The sequence below is a fragment of the Scatophagus argus genome, chromosome 16, assembly GCF_020382885.2.
Source record: "Scatophagus argus isolate fScaArg1 chromosome 16, fScaArg1.pri, whole genome shotgun sequence".
In the NCBI taxonomy this organism is placed as follows: domain Eukaryota; kingdom Metazoa; phylum Chordata; class Actinopteri; family Scatophagidae; genus Scatophagus; species Scatophagus argus.
In genome coordinates this window covers 16,242,777-16,264,249 of record NC_058508.1, presented here as the reverse complement: position 1 = coordinate 16,264,249, position 21,473 = coordinate 16,242,777, and the positions used below count along the sequence as shown (strand labels likewise).

Here is a 21,473-nt window from a genome sequence, read left to right as displayed (position 1 = left end):
AATCAGCCACAACATTAATACGACATGCTTGATATTTTGTTGGTCACCCTTGAGCTGCCAGCTCTGACCTGTCGGTGGAAGGGACACTGAACCTCTGGGGGTATTTTGTGGTCACCAGCATCAAAATGTTTGATCCTTTGGGTCCCGTGCATTGAGGGTGGGGCCTCCAGGTGGGAGGGTATTTGGTCTACAATGTTTAGGTGGGTGGTGTGTGTCAAAGAACAACCATATGATTGGCAGAACCCAGGGGTTCCCCACAGATCATTGCATTGTAAACAGATGATTAATGTTATTCACTTGTCACCGGTTTTAATGTTGTGGCTGATCGGACTAGGAGAGTTGTTTAAAACTTCTGACTCTCCACCAAAAAGTGGACAAGCTTGTTTTCCAAAATGTCACACTATTCCACTAAATGCTTTGAATGTGTAGTCAAGGATGGAAATCTGAGCTGTATATTCCAGAGAGATGGAGGATGACGGATTCAAACCCATGATTCAAAAGTTTGACATTACACACTAACCCAGGAGGCCCCGCTGCTGCTTATTTGAAAGTTCAGTGAAACAAAAAGACGTATGCTCGTAGCTTTACTGTAGAGAATTCTTCTCCCGTGTCAAGAATTACAGCTGCAGGTGGTTATTTTCAGATGTCATTGACTGTTCACCTTGCCTTTCAAAAACATTCTTGCTGCGGGCGATGCATTATGTGAGAGACCCAGATATGTAGGTCTGTGGTGGGGGGTCGTAATGCTTTTGGTGCTGGGAACATTAGCTGCTTGGAGCGAAAAAACTGTGGACCTGCCACAGCAGAGATATCCAGAATTGGGCTGCCAGCCTTGGCACATGTCCCAGAGAACTGTGACTCAACAGTAGCAATAATGTTTAAATGTCCGTCCAGCCCACTCCCAGGTGAGCCAGCCCACAAAATGCCCATTACTATGTTTACAGTGCTTGTGGCCTCTTTTATTATTTTGAGTGGCTTTCAAAGCACAAGCTTGAGAGGCAAAGTCCTACTCATTTTAACAAGAATAAGAACAGTTTTGCCACAAAACAATCAGGCAGTGTGTTGCTCAAGAGACCGAGATGTTTATGACTCACAATATGGAGCTGAGCGATAATGAACTCGTGTATATAACTTTTGTATGAACATTTATAATGAAATTAAAGGCAAAATTATTTAAGAGCTAAATCCTGTCAGCAAAACACAAAGAATTATGTTATAATTACTTTGCTTTAAATTCAATTCAATAATCAATTCAATTTTCAATAATCTTTACATTTAGGTTTGACAGAAAATGTACCGTTTGCGCATTTCACTGCCCTCAGCTCCCACTGGTTTGCTGTTGTGATAATGTGTCCTTGACTGGTGTCCTGTGAGAGTCTACAGTGTGCTGCCCGGGAGAAGTGGAGACTTCAGTCTGGAGAAGTGAAGGGGACATCAGTAAGAGCTTCACCTGCATGGGTCTCCTGTGCAATGTAATATGAAACACTATTCTTCGATCAGGCCTATTTTCAGCCCACACATTTTACTGGAGCAAAGATGATCTCCCTAGCATGCACTCTGGGAGAATTTGGCAGGAGTGTGCACAGACAGACACACACACACACACACACACACACACACACACGCACTGCAGACACTTGGCTGAGTTACTCAAATCAAACTGAAGCTAAATTTGACCTTTGAGGGAATGTCTCAGGTCTGCCCGGCACATCCTCATCTACCGATGTGAAAACATTCAGTCACACTAACACACGACGAGCTGATGTGTGTTGAATTTGAATTTTCTAGTCTTTCATATTCTCACTTGTCAGTCGTGTGGTTTTTTTTTTCTTTGTTAATTTCTCTGCCATTTGACAGATCCGCAAACCTCCATAACTTTTCAATGTAGTTGTCAACTTGAGTGATGTTAGCTTGTTTTAATGAGCTGGCGATGCTGCCTCTTCTTGTCAAAGCACAGTTTGTGACACTATTTTGACAACATGATCAAGCTGCCCAATTTGTGTCAGGGCCAGAAGACTTTTCCATTTTACGACAAATAGTCCTTTTATTTGCCCGAGCTCCTGTCAGAGCTCTATTTCACCGCAGCCAGGATGGACATTCATTGCTGCCGTTGACTTTCTCTCTGCAGATTTACTTTTCCCAAGTCGTACGTCTCTCCACGCTGTTCCCTCTGCACAGTGTTTTCACAGCTTTATTACTCAAGTTGTTGGGTGGAGTTGAATTTCACCTAACAACTGAAGGTATCGCAGCTATAAATTAGGTTTTTACTTCATGACAGCCTCACATACGCATTTGCCATCGCACTGTACCAATACATGCAAATTAAAAAAACCAAAACTACTGATAATCACACGAGGGTCTTTGTGTTATTGGCATTTGATTCTGATTACACTGAATTCTCAGTCACTGAATATGAACACAGATTATTTTAATTATGTATTGTATGTGTGTGAGGTAAAGTGACTTACTAGAAATTATTTTTATTTTTAATAAGACTGATCAGTGTCTGAAAATGGCTAACTCGACATCATGGTGGACGACACAACAGTAAAGTGCTGTGGAGACCCTCGTCTGGTGGTTACAACAACGCTGGTTCAGTTCCAACTGGCAACCACTCTGTCTCTGCTCTCATTTCCTGTCTGCGTTCTTCACCATCCAGTGAAGGTGAAAAAGCCCTCAAAAATAAAAGTGCTGTTTTAAAGAAAATAAAAAACTCTGCATTCAGGGACAGCTTCCAGCATTTCAAAATTTGCAGAATAATTTGCAGGCACCTGTTTGGTCCGTTTTACTGGACAAAACAGTGTAGAATACTGTTTATTAATTATATTAATTATGTTTAATTATACTTATCAGAGCTTAAATGACTAACTAGTTACTGAACAAGAAATGACCGCCAGCTGTTTTGAGGAATTGATTCATTGACCTAAAACTCCCTAAATTTCCTAGTTCAGTAGGTTTTAAGTAGATTTACAGTAGAATTATAATTGTTTGTGTTGATTTTACTGTGCATTTGAACCCACGGCTCGTCGTTGATAAAGTGATACTGATACTGATTATGATGGTTAGTCAGTTGATTTAAATTAAAGTATAAACAATCAGCATGCAAAAGCAAATGGAAGAGAAAATGTTCTTGCAATCTGCCAAATACCCCTTAAACAAATAGCTGATTACAATGTGACTGTGTCCTTTTGTGTCAGTGTTGGGTTATTATGGGAACGCTAATGAACAACCACAATCTAAACAGAAGAAGGAAAAACACTAATAAGCCTTTCAGCGACTGTACCCGGTGGGATTTCATATCAACCCTTCGACTCTTATCTATTTATAACAAATGTCTTCTCTGGATGATAGCGCTGAGACGTCTCTGTGGCTCCATTGAAGTTTTTGTCAAATGACACTGTCCCACCGCTCAAACTGTTCTGACATTTACATTCAGTGAGAGTCAAGGTGGAGCTGGTTTATTTGTATAGACCTTAGTCACTGCTATAGACTGAGAGTGCAACACATTGTACGAACATAAAGTGACTCATGTATAATCAGGTTACTTATTCAGTTAAGAGTTCAGCATGGGTTGCTTTTAGAAAACCACACAACTTATTTCTGCCTGCACAACATGCGTCCTTTCCTATCAGAGATGTCATGGTAAAGTAGTTTAGCATCAGAAGGTGATATTAAGATAAAAATGAGCACTTCAGTTATTAAGATGATTGGGCTATTTAGAGAAAATGAGGAGAAGTGCAGAAGAAGAAGAATCAACTTTATTAGCAGTATATATATTTTTACATACACATACTGAATTTGACTTCTGCATTTGACCCATCCTTAGCTGAACACACATGCAACACCCGGCAAATTACATGCAGTGAAACACACACAGGAGCAGTGGGCAGCATCAAGCGCCCGGGGAGCATATTGGGGGGTTAAGTGCCTTGCTCAAGGGCACATCAGCCGGGTAATGGGGGGGGGGGGATCGAACCGGTGACCCTCCAATCACAAGCCGCTTCTCCAACCTCTAGGCCACGGCTGCCCCCACTTGTTTGATGATGAGGTTTGCTGTTGCCTGTCAGTAAAGAGTTGGTGTCCCATGAGGATAGAGCAAGTTTCATTAGGCCACTGACTAAGGTACAAGTTTATTTATGTGCATCCAGACCCAATTGTGCCACCGTGTGTCCAATTATACCCTTTTCCAGATTTTCCAAATTTTTGGAAAATTCTGTTCAAAATTTTATGCAGTCCAAATTGTGTGTTTTTAAAGGAGTTTTTAAAGGAGTGCAAAAGTTACAGAATTTTTTGCAATATTAATGAGCCCTCCAAACTCTGGACCCAGACAGGACCTTTATCGGTCACTGTAGGCGAGGGCGAGACGAAGGGACAATGGGGTTATGCAATCTGAAATCTCACCACGAGATGCTACTGAACCTACACGCTGGCCCTTTAATTTTGCCATGAAATTTTCCAGTTGGCTTCCAGATTCATGTAGAAGGGGCCTCTTATAACTTCAGTGCAACAGAATTTATCACACAGACACACCAACTCTGAGCATTATTGCAAATTGTACGAAATACTGCCTGTAGGTCACACCAAAGCAACAAGATGAATTTAGATAGCTGTAACTCTGATGGATGTTTGCACAGTTCAACCTTGAAGAAATCTTTGGTGTATCCTACCTTTTATTTTTATTTAATTTGGTCCTCAGCTAGACATGGTGTCCCAAGGGGCCACTTGATTTGATAATGTAAAGCTTACATTTAAGAAGACACTCCTGAGGACATAGAAACAGCTGTTATGTGTAGTGCTGATTCATTAGCTTTTTCAGTTTGTGTTTGATGTAGCGACACAGGGAAGCATCCATCACCCTGTTTATAAAATCCTCTTCAAAAAGTAGGACTTTTTACAGAAAGTGCTTCAGTAAAACTTTTTTTCCTTCCCCTTCACACTTCATAAAGATAATATATTGAAACGAGTGAAATAAATGTGAATGTAAATTTAAATGCACTTATCCTGATCACGGGTACCTCATCCAGCGTTATTTTAATAAAGCTGGACATTTCAGAACAGATAACGTCTTGCAGAATCATGATGGATTCACTCCAACGATTCGCCTCAAAGGGAGAGAATCACTGACTAATATTATCACACTCCTGTAGCTTCATACTTTAGCTCTATATTTGGACAGAGCCGATGGAGGGCATATGGACTGAAAAGATTTTAAAATTATCACAGTGTGGTACTGAAGCAACACTTCAGATATAATTTTAACCTCCCAGATTCAAAGGAGCCAAGAAGCTACGGCTCTCGAAGACTTCGCTGCCCCCTTGTGTCTGTGATGAAGTTCAAGCTCGTATCTGGTCCTTTCTTTATAAAGGTTGATCATTCCTCTAATGTTCTCATTTCTCTGTGCAAAGCAGATTTTAGGATTTTTTAGGTTAGAGGTTTGTTTTTATGTGTAATTATTTAAGTAGATCCCAGCAACCCAGACTTTTACCTTATGAAAATGCCACTGGACTTCTAGATCAAGTAATTTAACTGATGAAGACTGTCCAGGAGCCCATCTTTGCCAGACATGCCAGTTTGAACACTGGATGATTCTTGTGCAGACATTTAGACTGCAAGTCGAGACAGAACCAACCACAGCTGGTAATTTAGGCCTCCATCTTTCAGGCGACAATCCAAAATTTATCTCATATTTTCCTCCACGCAGCAGGTGATAACACATGATTGCTTATTGTGATGTTTTAAAAAGCAAAATGAAAAATGTGTTTGGTCACTTGCTGGCTCTTGTGGTAATAGTTTGGGGTTTTTTTCTTTGTGATGGACAGAAGAGATGATAGGCTGCAGCTGCTTTTGGTTTCGTTCCTCACAAAAATATCCATGAACAAAGGTGCTGTTTGCTGTTGCCTCTTTCATTATGTGACAATTTATGATCTTCAGCTTAGAATGGAAAGACATCCATTAATTTACATCATACTTGAAAATGGATGAAGGCACCTAGTAATTGTCCCCTTTTATTACACTAGATGGCAGTGTAAGCCATCTGTCCATCAGTCATGAGTCAATCGAGTCAATCCCAGTCAGTCCCAGCTGACACTGAGTGAGGGTCAATCACAAGGCTCAATCAGGAAGTAAATAAATAAAAGTCTGCCATTTTGTGATGCTGAGTTTCACATTTTGCAACATGTTTTTATCAAAGTTTTTCTTAATGTAGAAAGTACAGTATCCTCTACAGTATGTAGAGGATAGAATATTGGTTATGAATGATTTAGTTAAAATAAAATAATGAACTCAATACAAGTACCTTTCCCTGCAAAGATATCACCCTATACTGTATAATATCTATGTAGCAAATTAATCTTTACAATAAATAAATCCTCAGATAATGGTTTTAGTGGTCAAACATCATATTTTATACATGAATGCTACACGAATATGGCGCCAAACCGCTATTTGCTATATAAAGTTATAGTGTGATGTAGAGTGATGGCTTCCTCAACACAAAATGACCTTACATTGCCTCTGTGTGTGTTGTAATCCGAGCTTCTCTGTTTTTGTTTTCGTTTTCGTTTTTGTGTTCTGAGATGCTGGTGCTGTTGTGCAATATCTGTTGGCAGTGAATGGTGCATATATAAACATTAAAGGTGCAACTTACAAAATAAAACAGGCCGAAACAAACTAAGCTCACATCATCAACAGAATGCTGAAAAAGAGACAACAGTGTTGACATGTCCAAAATGTCTTTGTACTGTGTTGTATGAGCAGTGAGTGTCCCATTGTCCACTGTAAATCATATCCATACTGTATCCCCTGTGGTCAAATTGGCCTCCACTAGCCTCATTGGCTGTGTCCAGTCCCGGTCTTGTGTCCACCTGTATTCGTGCAACAGGTCCCAGTCGAGCTGAGCCCCTTTGCCGATGATCCAAGGTTGTGGTCCAAGTACAATCCAGTCAGCTATTGTCCCACTAGCTCCACGGCTAACTGAGCTAACAGTAGCTATAGCTACAGTAGAACAGGAAAGTGAGCGGCTGTTGGCAGTTACTGTACTGATAAACTGTCCCCTTTGTTTTTGGAGCTACCTTTAAAAAGTCTGGATATATTTTACATGTTGTCCCTTTAAGTCCAATCCAGCCTAATGGAACCACTCACCATGAGGGGGTTAACAAAATGCTTCAATAAATCCTGATATTAATATACATGTGGTCATGTTAGATTGTTTGCAGATAGCAAATGTGAGCTCACAGTGCCCCCCTCTGGGAGACTCTCTCAGTGGTACAGTGCAAAAGTCATGTTGTGTTTTTGTCTAATTATATCCCGCAGTGCAAGGTGAGCCATGATCCAGGAAGCAGGTGAGCCTGCTTGATTGTTTGTGACAATTCAGAATGTACAACCATTGGAAAATATGTCTGTTCTTTTATTTTAACTGTCAAGTGGAGCCTATATTTAAGGAGCATGACAGTTATTTTTTGTTGATGTTATAATCCAGAGTGAGGGTTAGTTCAACATCTAGTGAGGCAGAATTATACTCACAGGGGCTTTTTAAAACAGCTTGTTTTTCAAATTGGAAACCACAAGAAGTGGGTGTGAAAGCCATTTAGGCTCCCAAACATAGTTGTTAGTTGTAGTTGAGGGGAGGGTTCAGGGGGGCCAAAAGCCAGAGGGGCACCACTCAGAGAGGCAATGTGCTCCTATCCAGTTGAAATCCAGTCCAGGGTTCGCACAGCAGCAGCCATGGATTCAGGCAGAGCAGAGCCTTTGAAATGCCGAACAACTTGATCAGACTATCAAATTGCATCATGTCTCTTTTGCTAAAGTACATTTTTCCTCTGCCCCGGTTAAGGAAAGCTGCTCTCCCAGGAACCCTTGGCCTTTTGCAGCCTGTGATGCATATGCCATGTGGGTGTGGGATCTGCAGTTTACTGCTTCAGGCCTGAGTAAATAGTGCAGCCATTCCAGGCATTGCTGTGAATGGTGGAGGAAGGAAATGTCCGTAATCAGGGTAACTTCACTGTTTCCCATAGTCGAGTCAGGAAGTAAATCGGTTGCAGGGAGATGACAGTAGCTGAATAGGGGGAGTATATCTGACAGACAGAGAAAGGGGGAGGTCTTAGGTAGGTGCTTTTAGTTTCCAGTTATGCAGTAAAAATGCAACTCAGTGTCATATTTGATTCTGATATTTGTCACATCTTGTAAAACATTTCTGGTGGTATTAAGTCCATAATTACTAATATGACTTTTATTTTACTTTGTGCTACCTTTAGTGTGTATGCTGCATTATACAGCATTCATTTGAAAGCAACACTGCACACTTTTTATTCCTGGCATTTAGAGCACAGTTAATGCTTCCCTTGTGGTCTGGACTGTGTTCTGACTGTCTGTCTCTCCTGAGGCTGAGGCCATAGTTACACTGTTTTTGTTACCTGTTATTCCAATGAGCAAATGCTATTCCTGATCTTTTTTTTTTTGGTGACAAAAAAAGAAATGGTACGCAAACTGCTAGGTTGTGTCGGTATTGTTGGAGAATCCAGGAAGAACATGTTCAAACTGAAGAGTTAAAAGGCCTCTGTGTATTGGATTTTGGATCCTGCAATTAATATTTAATCCTGTCGCTGGAGTGTTTTAGTTGTGATACTTAGCCCTAATAGAGGGCTATTAGGGCTCACTTTCCACTCAGGCATGAAAAAGTTACGTGATGCAAAATGTTGGCATCGCCTCTGTGTAAGTCTGTGCATTAACAGCATTTTGGATTAATGACTTCTACTCTTTTTTTCTTTTCCATGCTTCAGGAACCTCTAAACTCCGGTTGTCCGATGTCATCATCACAACAGCCAGTTCCTATGCCAGACACTGAAACCAGATCTCTGCAAATGTCATTTGAATTTAAAGCACATACATTTAATGCAATGAGAAAACAGTGGCTGATGTAAAATAAGAAGCTTTTCCCTTGAGTCAGCAGTGCTGCTGTGATTGCATTAAGTAGAATTTAGATTAGCAGTCCCACTCTAATGCAAAAATCTGCTTCACCTACTCAGAAAAGATTTTAAAGAACTGCTTTTAAAGAATCAATTTTTATTTCATAGAAAAGAATACTTTATTGATTTTTTTTAATCTCCATTCTGCTTGTTTTCCTGTGAACTCATTAGATGTGAACAAACGACAACAACGCTGACATTATGCGAGTTTGTTTTAAATAACTCAGCCAAGACCTTTTCTATCTTTTTAATTATTTTAGTTGTTTACTTAAGTGATGTTTTCTTGAAGCTGCCACCCACAGTATCACACAGTATCCCTGTCACTGGGTTTCAGGATCCACGGCGATACTGGACAAAAACACAGAGAGTCTGTCCGGCTCCTAGAACAACACCACCAGTTGTAGCAAGCCAGTGAGCAAACAAGAGGTTATTTCTGTCTGTGGTCGACCCTTGTCCGACCCCCTGCCAAGCACACTGCTGGCTGAGTCGGACCAGGAAGCAGAGAGGGGAGGTCTCGTGTTCTGTGCAACAGCCACTCGAGGGTTAATTAGACTTATGGGAAAGTTACGGTTGTTGAAATCAGGGAATGTTAGAGGATAAGTGTGAAGAAGTTGCCCGCCCTTCGCTGCAGTTGTAACATTTTGTTTTCTTGTATGATGTCAAGTCTGTGGGGATGTTGTTATACCCCAAACACACACACACACACACACACACACAGAAAAGATTTATTTTTTTCCACTCTCACTCAGCTGCTTGTTCTGGCTATACCATCAGCTATTTTTAGCAGCATAGTCCATGCTTGCTTTATAGTGTTCAGTTAATCTCTAATGTGGTGCATGTTTTGTTTTGTTTTTTCGCTGCGAGGTACGTGTATGTCTTTTTTTTAAAACGTTTCACTGTTCTGTGTACACATCGTTCTCTCAACTCTTCTTCAAATGTTTGCTTTTCAGCTTGCTGGACCCTCAACACTCTTTAGAACAACTGTTATCTTGTGCTGTTATGTTCCAAAATGAAACTAGATGAACTTTATACTGGCTGAGTCTGCCAGTTGCCAATACGACTGTTATTTTTCATTGATAAGGGTTTTTATCACAGATACAAATATAAAATATAACATGTGTGTATGATGTAGAACTTGTAGAAGATTAACAGCATATGTAGGCTACGTAGCATCACATTATCTCAAGTCTTAACATAAAACTGAGAACCCTACAGAAAGATTAGTTCTGTGTCACTCTGTAAAGGATCTGATAATTTTAGACAAAAAGATGGGAGATAAAATACACAAGTCTGAATCCGTTTAGTCTCTAAACAAGAACACAAGAGGTCAACTACAAGCAGGTTTTATGGGCTGTTTCTTGCTAACATGCCACAGCTAATGAATTTAATGCATGAATCTGATGCTGTGACATGACTCAGCTATATTGTGTATTGCACCATTATGTCTTAGTCAGACCAGTCAATTTCCATGGTATCTGGATGACACGGAAAAACAATTTTTGCAAGTCGTCTTGGTTAATCGTTAAATATTGACTGATTGTTAATCTTGGTGAAACTGTTAGTCAAACTGACATCATCGTTGCTTGCTGCTGTTAGAAGTGTGGGAAGGAATGTCTGTGCTTGTCCCTGGTAATGGAGGTTCTCCAAAAAGAGCAAATACAAACGATGTTTGGCTGTGCTGATGCGCGGGCTCAACTGTAATTACCGCTTGCCTTCGGGCAACTGTGAGTGTGTTTACTTTTTGGTAAGTGTGTGCAAGTAGTTGTTGTTGGTGATGAAGTTAATGCGATGAAAGCTGCCACAGGCCTGTCCTTTTTTTAGCCTCTCGTGGCAGCTGCTTGTAGCGCAGCTTCAAAGAAAAATGGAGGCCTTCAGGGGTTTCCCTCTGGCTTTCCCACCATCTGCAGAGGCCTTCATGGGATGTGATGGTATAGTGGGTGTTGTGAAGAGTCCCCAATGAAGATGAACGCCAAGCCTTACCGCAGTCTCTTTCAGGACATGCAGTCGCTCTCGTTGAACAGGCTCATACTGATGATTTTAAAAAAGTCTGATGTTCAGGCAACAGCTAGTATGCTGGACATTTTGACTTGCATCCCATCATGAAAGCTCCTTCTTGTTTTGTTTTCTTTGACTAAAACAAGGCCCAGGTGTAATATGATACACCTAATGCCTTTACTGTAGACATGCCAGACTTTTCACTACCATAGTGAATAACTCTACTAATGTCAGTGTTGTATAACCGTGCAATCAGTTGCCCACAACCCAACATCTGACACTATAGAGTTACAGTTTGATTAGCAGAGTCATAGTTTATCAAACTGAACATCTGTCTTTAGTGTAGCAGGACATGCTCAGCAACATGCTCGTTTGATTAAAATCGATTTTACTCAGTCTGACGTCTTGCCTCTGCATCCAGATAATGTCAGATTGTACGTCTTTGGGATTCTTCCTGGAACCACCCCAGTCAAAACCTACAAGGAATCTGACACAGTCTGGGTTTTATAGGAAATTCCTACAAGAGCTGAAAGATGTGTGGATGACTCCCTCATCACGGTGCACCTGAACTTGATTACAGCGTGCCAATCAGCAGCTGTAGCAGCAGAATTAACTCCCAAAGCCTTTAAGTGGTGTTTTGAAATCGGCTTACGTTTCCTTGAGTGTTTTTGACCTTTAGAGTTGTTCTTGTCTTGTGATGGAAGTTAAAAGCACTGTTTGTCACAAAATTTTGTTTGACCTCGACACCCTACTACACTGTGAGCAAAGATATACTGAGGATGATTTTATAAATCTAAGTATGTTAGATTGATGTTAGATTGAGTCCTTTGATATTCTAAGAAATGTTATCTGAGGAAAAAAGTGTGGATTTTGGCTCTGAAGGACACTTTGGCATCGAGGGTCAAGAGTCTAATGAGACTGTCAGGATCACAACGATGGAGTCTCACCGCAGCAACTTTGTGACAGCAAACTGTTTGACATCACTGGTAGAAAATAAGTACAGGAAACGTGGACTGACGAGTGATAATGGGCTTTTGTCTGTGTCATATATTGTGCTTTTCATCTTTGACTGCACAAAGGAAACATTGTGCAAGACTCATTTCTATTTCAGTGAACTGCCATGACATAAGTAGCAAATGTAGGTGGATGATAAACGCAAGATGTGAAGTTACAGGAAAACATTATTGCCCTGTTCCTAGTGCTCTAAAATAGTTACATTATAGCAGTTAAACTCGGAATTTTATATAGACTTCAGACGCTGATTACAAATCAGGGGAGAAGATAAACAGTTTTGGTGGAGTCAGTGGGATTTACATTTGTATTGTTTTGGGGGGTTTTTTTGTTTTGCTTTGTTTTTTTTGGTCGGGGGGTGTCACTCTTTAAGTTGCCACCAGTAATCACAGGTGGAGTCTAGTAACTGAAGCATTTCAACAACACAATACTGCTCAGACAATAAATTCTCCACGGAGGGACTCAGAGTTAATAATATTCAGTTCCTGATGACCTTCCTGATCAGCAGACGCTCAGACGGAAAAGCTTGCTCTCAGTCTTGTCGTATTTGTTAGCCTTCTAAGCAGACAAATTGTACATTCAGAGCCAAATCAGGCAAAATCATGAGAAGTCATACATCAGCTTTCACTGGAGCCCACTACTATCCTTACTCTGGTCAAAATTGTATCCAACGTTTTGGTCAAAATACCTTTAGACCAAAAGTGTCTGTGTTTTGTTTTGTTTTGTTTTGTTTTGTTTTGTTTTTTTCACATAAAATGTAAAGAGCAGTAATGTGTAATACAACATATAACCAAATTAATTTGTACAAAGATATTCAAGAGTAAATTAATCTTGAATATCTGTACTACACTATATAGACAAAAGTACTGGTATGGGGCTGTTTTTCAGGGGTTTGGGCTTGGCCCCCTTACTTTCCTTACTTTACCTGCAGTCAGGTGTCCCAATGCTTTTGTCCATGTGGTGCAGGTGTAGTGTGGCTGTTTGGCTTGATTTTGATGTGACTTTGGGTGCTAAACCAGTGTCAGCAAAGCAAAATTCTTGTTTAGGAAGAAAACTATGGACTGAATATGGATAACAAGTTGACGGTTAGTGTCATGTAAGGTTCATGCTGGAAATTTCCCTACAGTGTCGACAACACTGCGTGGTACAACATCACAGGCCCTTCTTCCTCATTTATAATTTTTTTTTTCTTCCTAAGTAACGGCCATATATTCCTCTATACCACTTGCTTGCTGATATTTATGCAAACTTTAACCTCCCATCAATCGAGAGAGTGATCGTCAAGGACCGTGTAATGCAGAAAATGTGTTACGCTGTGGTAGTGGCACAGATGAAATGTTGTTGTCCACCCTTGGGCAATGTGCAGCTCCTAATTACAGAGATTCCCATCAAGAGTGGGAGGCCCGGAATGAAATTGTGCAAAGTTTGGCTCTGTGTCACAGGAATTACTCATCCCACTGTCACTACGCCTAGATTTTTCACATGAGCACAAAACAAGCCAGTAGATGGTGGGGTGTGTTGGACATATGGACCAAAGAAAATTTGTTCATTCGTGAGGGCGAAAAAAATTAAGACCTTAAAAGTTTTTGAACAAAAACATAAATGCATAGATGTGAATAGAAAAGGATATGCTAACGTGAGTAAATGAGAGTTTATTTTTCCACGCTGCACCTGCCTCAAGAAAATGCAACATGAATTGAATGCAGGTTACAGCAAGCAAGTGAGAAAGCTAGCATGAGGTGAGCCTTCAGCTCTCAGAGTATGCTATATTGGGCCTGGAAAGTTCTTCAATTTGATATTTGAGCGGGTGTAGGTAATAACCCGACAGACATAAATAGACAAATACACTATTTGAAAGACAAAGCAAAAAGCCTCTCAGATTAACACTTGAAATTTGGAGTAAGGTGAAAATTTGATGGCTCTGTAAGCAATTGCGAGCAATTCGTTGCCACGTTTTTATCTTTAAAACAGCCCACATCACACACACAGACAAACAATATATGATGCAGTATAAATAAACAATATTGATTTAGGGTCTCTCTCGTGCACAGCTAAAAATGAATTGAAGAACTGTCCTTACAGCCTCTGCTGTCTCAAGACGGGACAAGCAAGTGGACCTAAACCGGGGCCAAATCAGTGACCGAAACATCAGAGTTTGGTAACACGTACTGTATGTTGACCATTTAAGAGCAAGGCCACTCTGAGAAAACAAACTCTTTTCAATGATTTGTTTGGGGAATGAAGTTAGGAATTAGATCAGAATTGCCTTTGGAAGCCAGCACGTAATCACAGCTTAAGTAGTTAGTCCAATCAAAGTTTTTCCTTGGGAAAATGGTTTTGTTATATTTACATCAAAGCTACTTGCATTATTGCACCAGTGAAATATTTTGCCTTCGAGACAATGCTACAAAATATTTATAAGTCGATGTTTTTTACTTTGTATCTCCGTAAACACTCCAGAAACATTTGGTGAGTGTCCTGGTGCTCACTCAGCTAGCCTGATCCCATCACTGTTAAACATGAGGAATAATGAAATGAATGGCATAATTTTTCATAACTAATAATGTAGATTTGGCTTTTCCTGGTGGACACACGTAATGGAGGGCAGCCGTCAACAGCCCAGAGATGCTGCATGTGCACATCACGCAACTGAGACTCCAGTTGTTTTAGTCGTGTTCATCCTGTAAAATCAGTTTCACAAGAATTTCTTAGAATTTCTTCAGCACAAACCTGCATTGTGAATCAAACACCGCTGAGTGACTGCAACTGTAAACTGGTATGTTTTCACTCTAAATTGAGTAATTATGAAGTCGTATGAGAATGAAAAACAGCTGGCCAATGAGGCACACATGGACGCCATACTGTAATGAGTGTGATAACCATTAAGCTAAAATGTGCTGACGATGTCCTGATATGGGAATGTCTTGATAATAACAGTTAATGCAGTGACAACGCTGCAACGTTCTTTTTTTTTCCTTCCCAAAAATGTTTCCATGTGAGTGGAAAACATCTTGAATTAATACCAGCTACCTTGTGGGCTAAGAGGAGAGATTAGACTTTTAAATCATTACTGATGATGAGAAACAGCATCTTTCTGGACTGGGATGGAGAATTTGAGAGCCCATAGCAGACTTTGATGCAGGAAAGAGGTTTTGAATGTGGGACAAAACAGGTGTACGAGGCATTCATAAAATCTGTGGTTTTGTTTCTGCAGCCAACGCACCTGCGAAATGGCAAAAGAATTCTGCGTGTTTATGGACAGTGTGACATGCAGAAAGATGTTTTTCCACATTCCAAGTGCTCCAGCTACTCTCCCATATTTTTATGGTCTTGCTCAACATTGTTCAGTCCCAGCAGTGAGCTGTCGTAACATACTGTGCCTGACTGTCCCTTTTACTTTATCAACTCAGTGTTTTCCGCTCCTGTCTCATGCTGCTCCACATGCATATTTCTTGATCCCAAAAGAGAACATTATTAATCCGGAGCACAGCGGTCCGGCCCTCCGCAGCATGCATTGTCCCGCTCAGTCACATCACAGGAACAGCTGGAGGACTTAGAGCATCCCGAGTCCCTCCAGCTTCACGGTAACCTCAGATCCTCTTGTAGGGTCAGATGCCGGCTCTTCGGTTTTATTTTCTAAGCAGCCTTCCTGGATCCACTGAGGCACACGGAACTTGCCACAATTAGCGTAATTCCCTTGTATCTCACTTCCTGTTAGTGCGTTTGTAGAAATGGACAACATTTAAGCCCCACTGTAAGCCGGGACTGAGCGTGTTTTTGTATGAGCTCTTTGCTCTTTTCTTTGTCTGTTTACTTTAATTTAATAATAACTCCTCTGTTTAGTTTCAGGTCTTCTCAGGAGTTGCTGGACATTGCTGCGAATCAGTGGTGCTGCTGAGGAGCACAACGATGAAAACAATTATCACCACACATATTAAAAAAAAAAAAAAAAACCTGAAAGCTAATCATTAAGAAATGTTGAAAGATAAACTTCCAAGTCCCTTTGGGCTCAGTGAAGTTGTTCTTTTCATTGTTATTTACTGCTACAAATATTTCTGGAGAAAGACTAAATGTTCCCTAAAGAGATGTACGCTTTCCAAATTTCCCAGCAGCTTGTTTTGATCTACGTACTGGTTACCAGTAAACAATTTTGTCCCCTCCTGATTATTCACAAGCTAAAATCAAAAGTCCTGCAAGTTTTTGCACTGTAGTATGATGAGTCCTCTCAGCAAAATGACCTAGCGAGGGTTAAAACATGAGCAGCGCCTTGTTCCCTCCTCCTGACATTGACTGAGCACACACACACACACACACATTTTCTCTGCTGAGGCCAGCACACAGCCAGAGAGGAGGGACTGTTTGCAGCTCTGAGAGCCAGCTGTCGTTCGCTCAGAGCTGGGTCTTTTTCTCTCCCTGACTCTCCTCCCGGCTCTCCACTGGCCTCATCACTCCATGGGACTCCAGACCTGGCCGCCAAGCACGCCGCCACTGTCCTCTATGGCCTGCCTTGATGTGGAGACCCCTTCCATCTGCAGGGGTAAATTCAAATCAGGTGCTTGTTTTTGTTGTTGTTGTTGTTTCTTTTTCATGCCTAACTTACTTGCAGTCCGTTGTCTTATTTGAGCGTCTGTGTGGAGTAAGCTCAAGGTTTTTACTCTTGTTAATGTTTACTGACTCTGGCAGCAGTAACGGGGGGGTTGTAGTGACGTAGACGCAGACCTAACAGGAAATGACAGAGCAGCAGTAAAGCTCATCAGGATGATTCAAGCAAAGCATCATTCTTTCAGGGGAGGCTATTGTCTTCTGATATGTAATAAATCAAATCAAGCTGTCAGAGTCAGAGAGTACTCACCAGTTCCTACTGTCTCTGTTTGTGTTGGCTCTCCCCTGAAACTCTATTATGGTTTTCTATTATGCTCCCATGCTATAATTCAAGCACGTACAAGGAGCTCCAATTAAATGAAGTGTGAAATATGCTGCTCATCGAGATTCTGATCATCATTTGTGTATTTTAAATCCCTGGTGTTTGTAGTCATCATCAGCAGCAGCAAAAGGTGTAATGTGGACTTGGTTATCTTTCAGTTCATGTGATGAAAGTATTTCTTCATTACCAGAGTTCATGAAGCTAGTATGTAAGGCATGTAATACTGGATAGCTATAGCGGGCAACAGAGAAAAAAATAAAGAAATAAACAGATCCCTTTGTTTCAGGATCGCCGTGCAGAATTTGCGTGTGCAATATTTTAGTTAAACTGCATAACAATAAATTACTATTCATAACTTTCTAACCAGATCGAGGCCAGTTTGTCAACACAGAGTTTGAGTACACGCCCACTCATGCAGAAAGAAACTTGTGTGTGTTTTCTCATCACTTTGCATCTGGCCTCTTCTTCAGGCCCTTTTGCATTGGGGGAAACTGTTTAGATAACGCACCTCTGAGATGTTACCAGTGAGTGTAAATTCAGAGATTTGACTGCCTTTATCAGCAGTTTAACTCCTACTTGATCTTCTGTACTTTCTCCCGCAGTTCTGTTAGATTTCTGCTTTGTTGAACTTCTTAAGGATAAAGTGAGTTGTGGTTTTATCTTGTTAATACTCAGCCGTTAACACACGTCAGCTCTTAGACAAGCCAAAAAGACAAAGTCAGTGGGTTGAACTTGCACTCAGGTAGGTTTTTCTGCCCGAAGTGAGTGCAGCTTGTAGGAAAATGCATCTGAATGAGCTGCAGCACCCAAAAATGCAATTTTTTTTAGTAAATCAATATGATCTGAATATTTTTGGTTTTGTCTGTCTCTGCTTATTACGGCCACGATCTTTGCTGAAGTGATTTTCTGTTTAGAGTCTGTGGTATTTATAACAGTAAAGTCAACATAACCCAGTGTCAGTATGTCTCTAAACTAAATTCAAGCTTGTCTGGACAAGAAGAATCTAAAGCCACACGGAACAGTGTTTTTTTTTTTATTATTATTATTTGGACTATTGACAAGAAAAAAAAAAAGAAAAGTCAAAATAAAATAAAAGGTCTGATGGGAGACCTCCAGGGATGATTTGCTGAGAACAACATGGGTCTCAGATTAGAGATTACATCAGTGTGTAGGGATTTCAGCAGAGCTTTCTCTCTGTGTTTCTCCAACAACCTCCTCTTTACGCTCTGCTGGTGAGCTGGAGAGCGGAGCCAGTTTGCATCACGTAGAGGTTAGCCAGGGTTCAGGTTGTACACAAGATGGCACAAAGTGAGGAAGACCCCGGGCGTTAGGTGTACCCCCATACCGGCACTCAAATTAAACTCTGCATTCTCTTTGTGCAGGCTGGAAGGCAGCTTTCGGTCTTATTGATATGCCGTTATATGCACTCATAAATTTTCTAGCCTGTGGCATTTTTTTCCAAGTCGCAGTGGATATGAACATTGAAACAAAGCAATGGCTTTTTTTTTTTTGTTACAATCTCCTGGTATGATCTGTCTCAGGCTGACCATAACCCCCTCCCCTCCCCACGGCCTGGGTTTGTAATAGGAAACACAGCAGGCGAGGCGGGCACAGTGTGTTCTGTGCCCCAGAGATGATGGGCTGCTCTGAGAGTAGTCTCGGCCTCCCACCCTTTGCCTCAGCACTTGTCACTCTGTGTTCCCTTGCCCACCAGTGGAAGCCCGCGAACGTCCCCCCTTGCTCTGCATACAACTGGAGATCCCACCCCCTTAACTGCCCCCAAATTTCATGGTTCCCAGGCCTTGTTCTCACAGCTGCCCAGTTTATTTTTGCTAGAGTGAGTCACAGAGGCCTGTACAGACGCAGCGCCTTTCCCAGGAGAGCTGAGCAGGTCTGCGTTTTGTGTGTGTGTGTGTGTGTGTGTGTGAGTGAGAGTAGCTGTTTCCCCCTGAGCCACTGAGCAGCTCCAGCTAAGCCAACTTCACTTGGTGACGATTAGGGGCTCAAGTTCCTCACGCCGGCGCCTCATTCTTCACCATCACCCATTAACCTCCTCTTCGCACTCCTCGTCTTTCCTGCGAGGAGCCGTGTTATTCTTCCATAATAATGTGACCACGCTCATTTGTTTATAAATGTTTAAACTGGGCTCTTACTACAGTTTATATTGACGTGAAAACAACACAGAGGACCATCCGGGTACTGGATGCGGAGGCCTGCATGCAAGACTCAACAGTTTCTGCTGGAAGATAGTCGTGTCTTTGAAGTGTCAGGGTAACATGACTGATGGTCGCTTACCCAAATATCTTATTGCTTATCCAGAGCAACAGTTTACTGAATCGGCACGACTCTCCTGGCACATCCCTCTTTTATCTGTTTGTATCCTGTACTGTAGTTACTTTGTTTGACTCCTCTGTGCATTTGCATCCCACACAGAGATATCGACTCTCATTGGGAGGGCTATCGGCCAATCGCACTGCGCTGTTCAGGCATAACTCTTGTAAAACTTGTGGTACTCTTAAAAAAAAAAAAAAAAAACCCAAACAGGAAGTGAATAGGATGTCTGTGGCGGTGAACAGGGTTTGCTGTCAGTTTTTTGGGGTAGCGTATTGATTGAGAATAATAAGTTCTTTGTTTTATTTGAAGTCTGGCAGGTTTCACAGTTAAAGCCAGAGATGGCTGTCAGATGACTCAGCGGACTTGGCTCTGAGTGGTAAAACGTTAAACTCTGACCCGTGTCTCTTCACTCTCACAGTCCTCCAGCTCTGTCTGCAGCAGAGGAGAACTCGGGAGCAGCTTGTGGAGCAAGGCATCATGCCACGTGAGTGTATTATTTATAACAAAATGACAGTTTTTGTAAGCAATATGTCCTGAATTCACTGGCTTCTACTTTTCTGCTCACTTGCATGTTGTTGTTTTTTTTTTGTTCTTTTGCTCTCACAAGAAGACTAGAAGAACAACATCTTCACCAGTCAAATTTGTTCATGGCTTTTGGGGAGTATACTTGCAGTGCCATTAAAATAATGTGACAAAGGCAAGACCCATGTAAACATGTTGTAACATGCATGTACACCAACACAGCACTCCTGCTTTGCATCTTTGTGATTCATGCTGGAGCTCCCACTGGTTTTGTTTTTATTTCATAGAATTGTGTAAATGCCTTAATTTTACATTACATTATGTTTGTCTGCACTAAACTAAAGTGCTTTGTTCCTCAAAGTGTGAAGATTATTTTCCTACTCATATTGTCTCTAATAGTCACACAGATCATTGTGTAAACGTAGCCAGTGATAAAAATGACTCCAAGATTTAAAACATAAGCCTTCAAGCAGCGAACCAAAACCATCCACAACTTTATACCATCCCTCCTTTGATGTGACACAATTTGAGCCGATTCGGTCTCTGTGCTACAGCTAATAAAAGACGAGTTGAATCTGTGACAGAATCATGCTGATAGCTGGAAAGGCAGAAAGAGGAGAAGACAGAGCTCTTCCTCTTTGTCCCCGTCTTCTCCTGAGAAGCCTCCTGCAGTCAGGCTTTCTCCAGCTCCTCTTTGGCTCCGCACTGACACATGAGTCAGCGACTGAGCCTTCGGTGGAGGTCAGCCGTCCCCTGGCCTGCACACAAACCTCCCGGGTCATTCTCAACCGAAGCGCTCTGCTACTCCCACACTTGTAGGCTTATGGTAGGTATGCGGCGAGGTTTAGATGACGTGCAGGAACGTTTTGTCCTCCTCAGCCCAGCCCCCCCCACCTTCCCGCTTGGTGGTTCCTTAAACCAAACAGCGTTCATCACAGCAGAGGTGACGAGCCAGTGAGCCAGAAGCTTGTGTAAAGCAGGACGAGTTTACTCTGCGAGATCAAAGAGTAACAGTCTCTGTTTGGAAAAATCTCTCTGCTTGAGTCAGTAAAGCCAGCACTTCCTGTTTGACTCCCATGAGCTCCTGCTTAATAATGTCACACTCTTGCAGAACAACAAAAACATGAAAATAATGATGGGAAGAAGGCATTTGTACTTTGGCTCCTCTTTAAGTGTGTTAAGAGGCAAAATTTTATGTTCTGTGACTTCGTCTACTCCGACTCAAATGGACATTGTGATTAAATGAGCTACAGCAGGTATATCCAAACTGCGTTCATTCTCTACAGGGATGTGGGGTGTGCAGTTTTAAGCTGCTTCTCGAGTCCATACAAAGAGTGTTTGTGTAGCTCATGTTGTTCTGCTTGTATCGTCGCGTCATCCTTTCTGTTATTTTTGAGATCGATAAGGTTTGCCACTCACTCATAACAGCACAGACACCCAAAAGCAAATGGCCTGTTTGAAACAGCGAGAAATCATTTATGTTAAAATGCAAGACGCATTTTGCTTATCCTTGGAATTCCAGTGTGTTGTCCGAGAAAACCTAATGTTGGTTTGTTGGTTCACCTTTTTCACAGCTCTGAAATCTCCTGCTGCCTTTCATGAGCAGATTCGCAGCCTGGAGAGAGCCAGGGTAAGACATCAGCTATGACAAGTCGTCACCCCGCAGCGCGTGGTTTTATTCATCTAAATCTAGATTATACATGGAAAAACTTTTCATTTTTTTT

At 41.5% G+C, this 21,473-nt stretch overlaps 1 protein-coding gene across 4 annotated transcripts in view; it reads left to right on the top strand.

Annotated features, from left to right (window-relative positions):
* The window catches only part of mrtfbb (myocardin related transcription factor Bb), a 70,062-nt gene that overhangs the window by 38,298 nt on the left and 10,291 nt on the right, over window positions 1-21,473 (top strand). Inside the window, exons 2-4 of one of the 4 annotated variants that reach the window (XM_046416022.1) lie at window positions 15,813-16,506; window positions 19,646-19,711; window positions 21,324-21,379. In XM_046416022.1, coding sequence (XP_046271978.1) covers window positions 16,422-16,506; window positions 19,646-19,711; window positions 21,324-21,379 — 207 coding nt within the window. In that variant the 5' untranslated portion in view covers window positions 15,813-16,421. Of the gene's footprint in view, window positions 1-15,812; window positions 16,522-19,645; window positions 19,712-19,834; window positions 21,380-21,473 lie in introns of those variants that run through there. The other 3 variants (XM_046416021.1, XM_046416023.1, XM_046416024.1) reach the window with 3 other exon arrangements.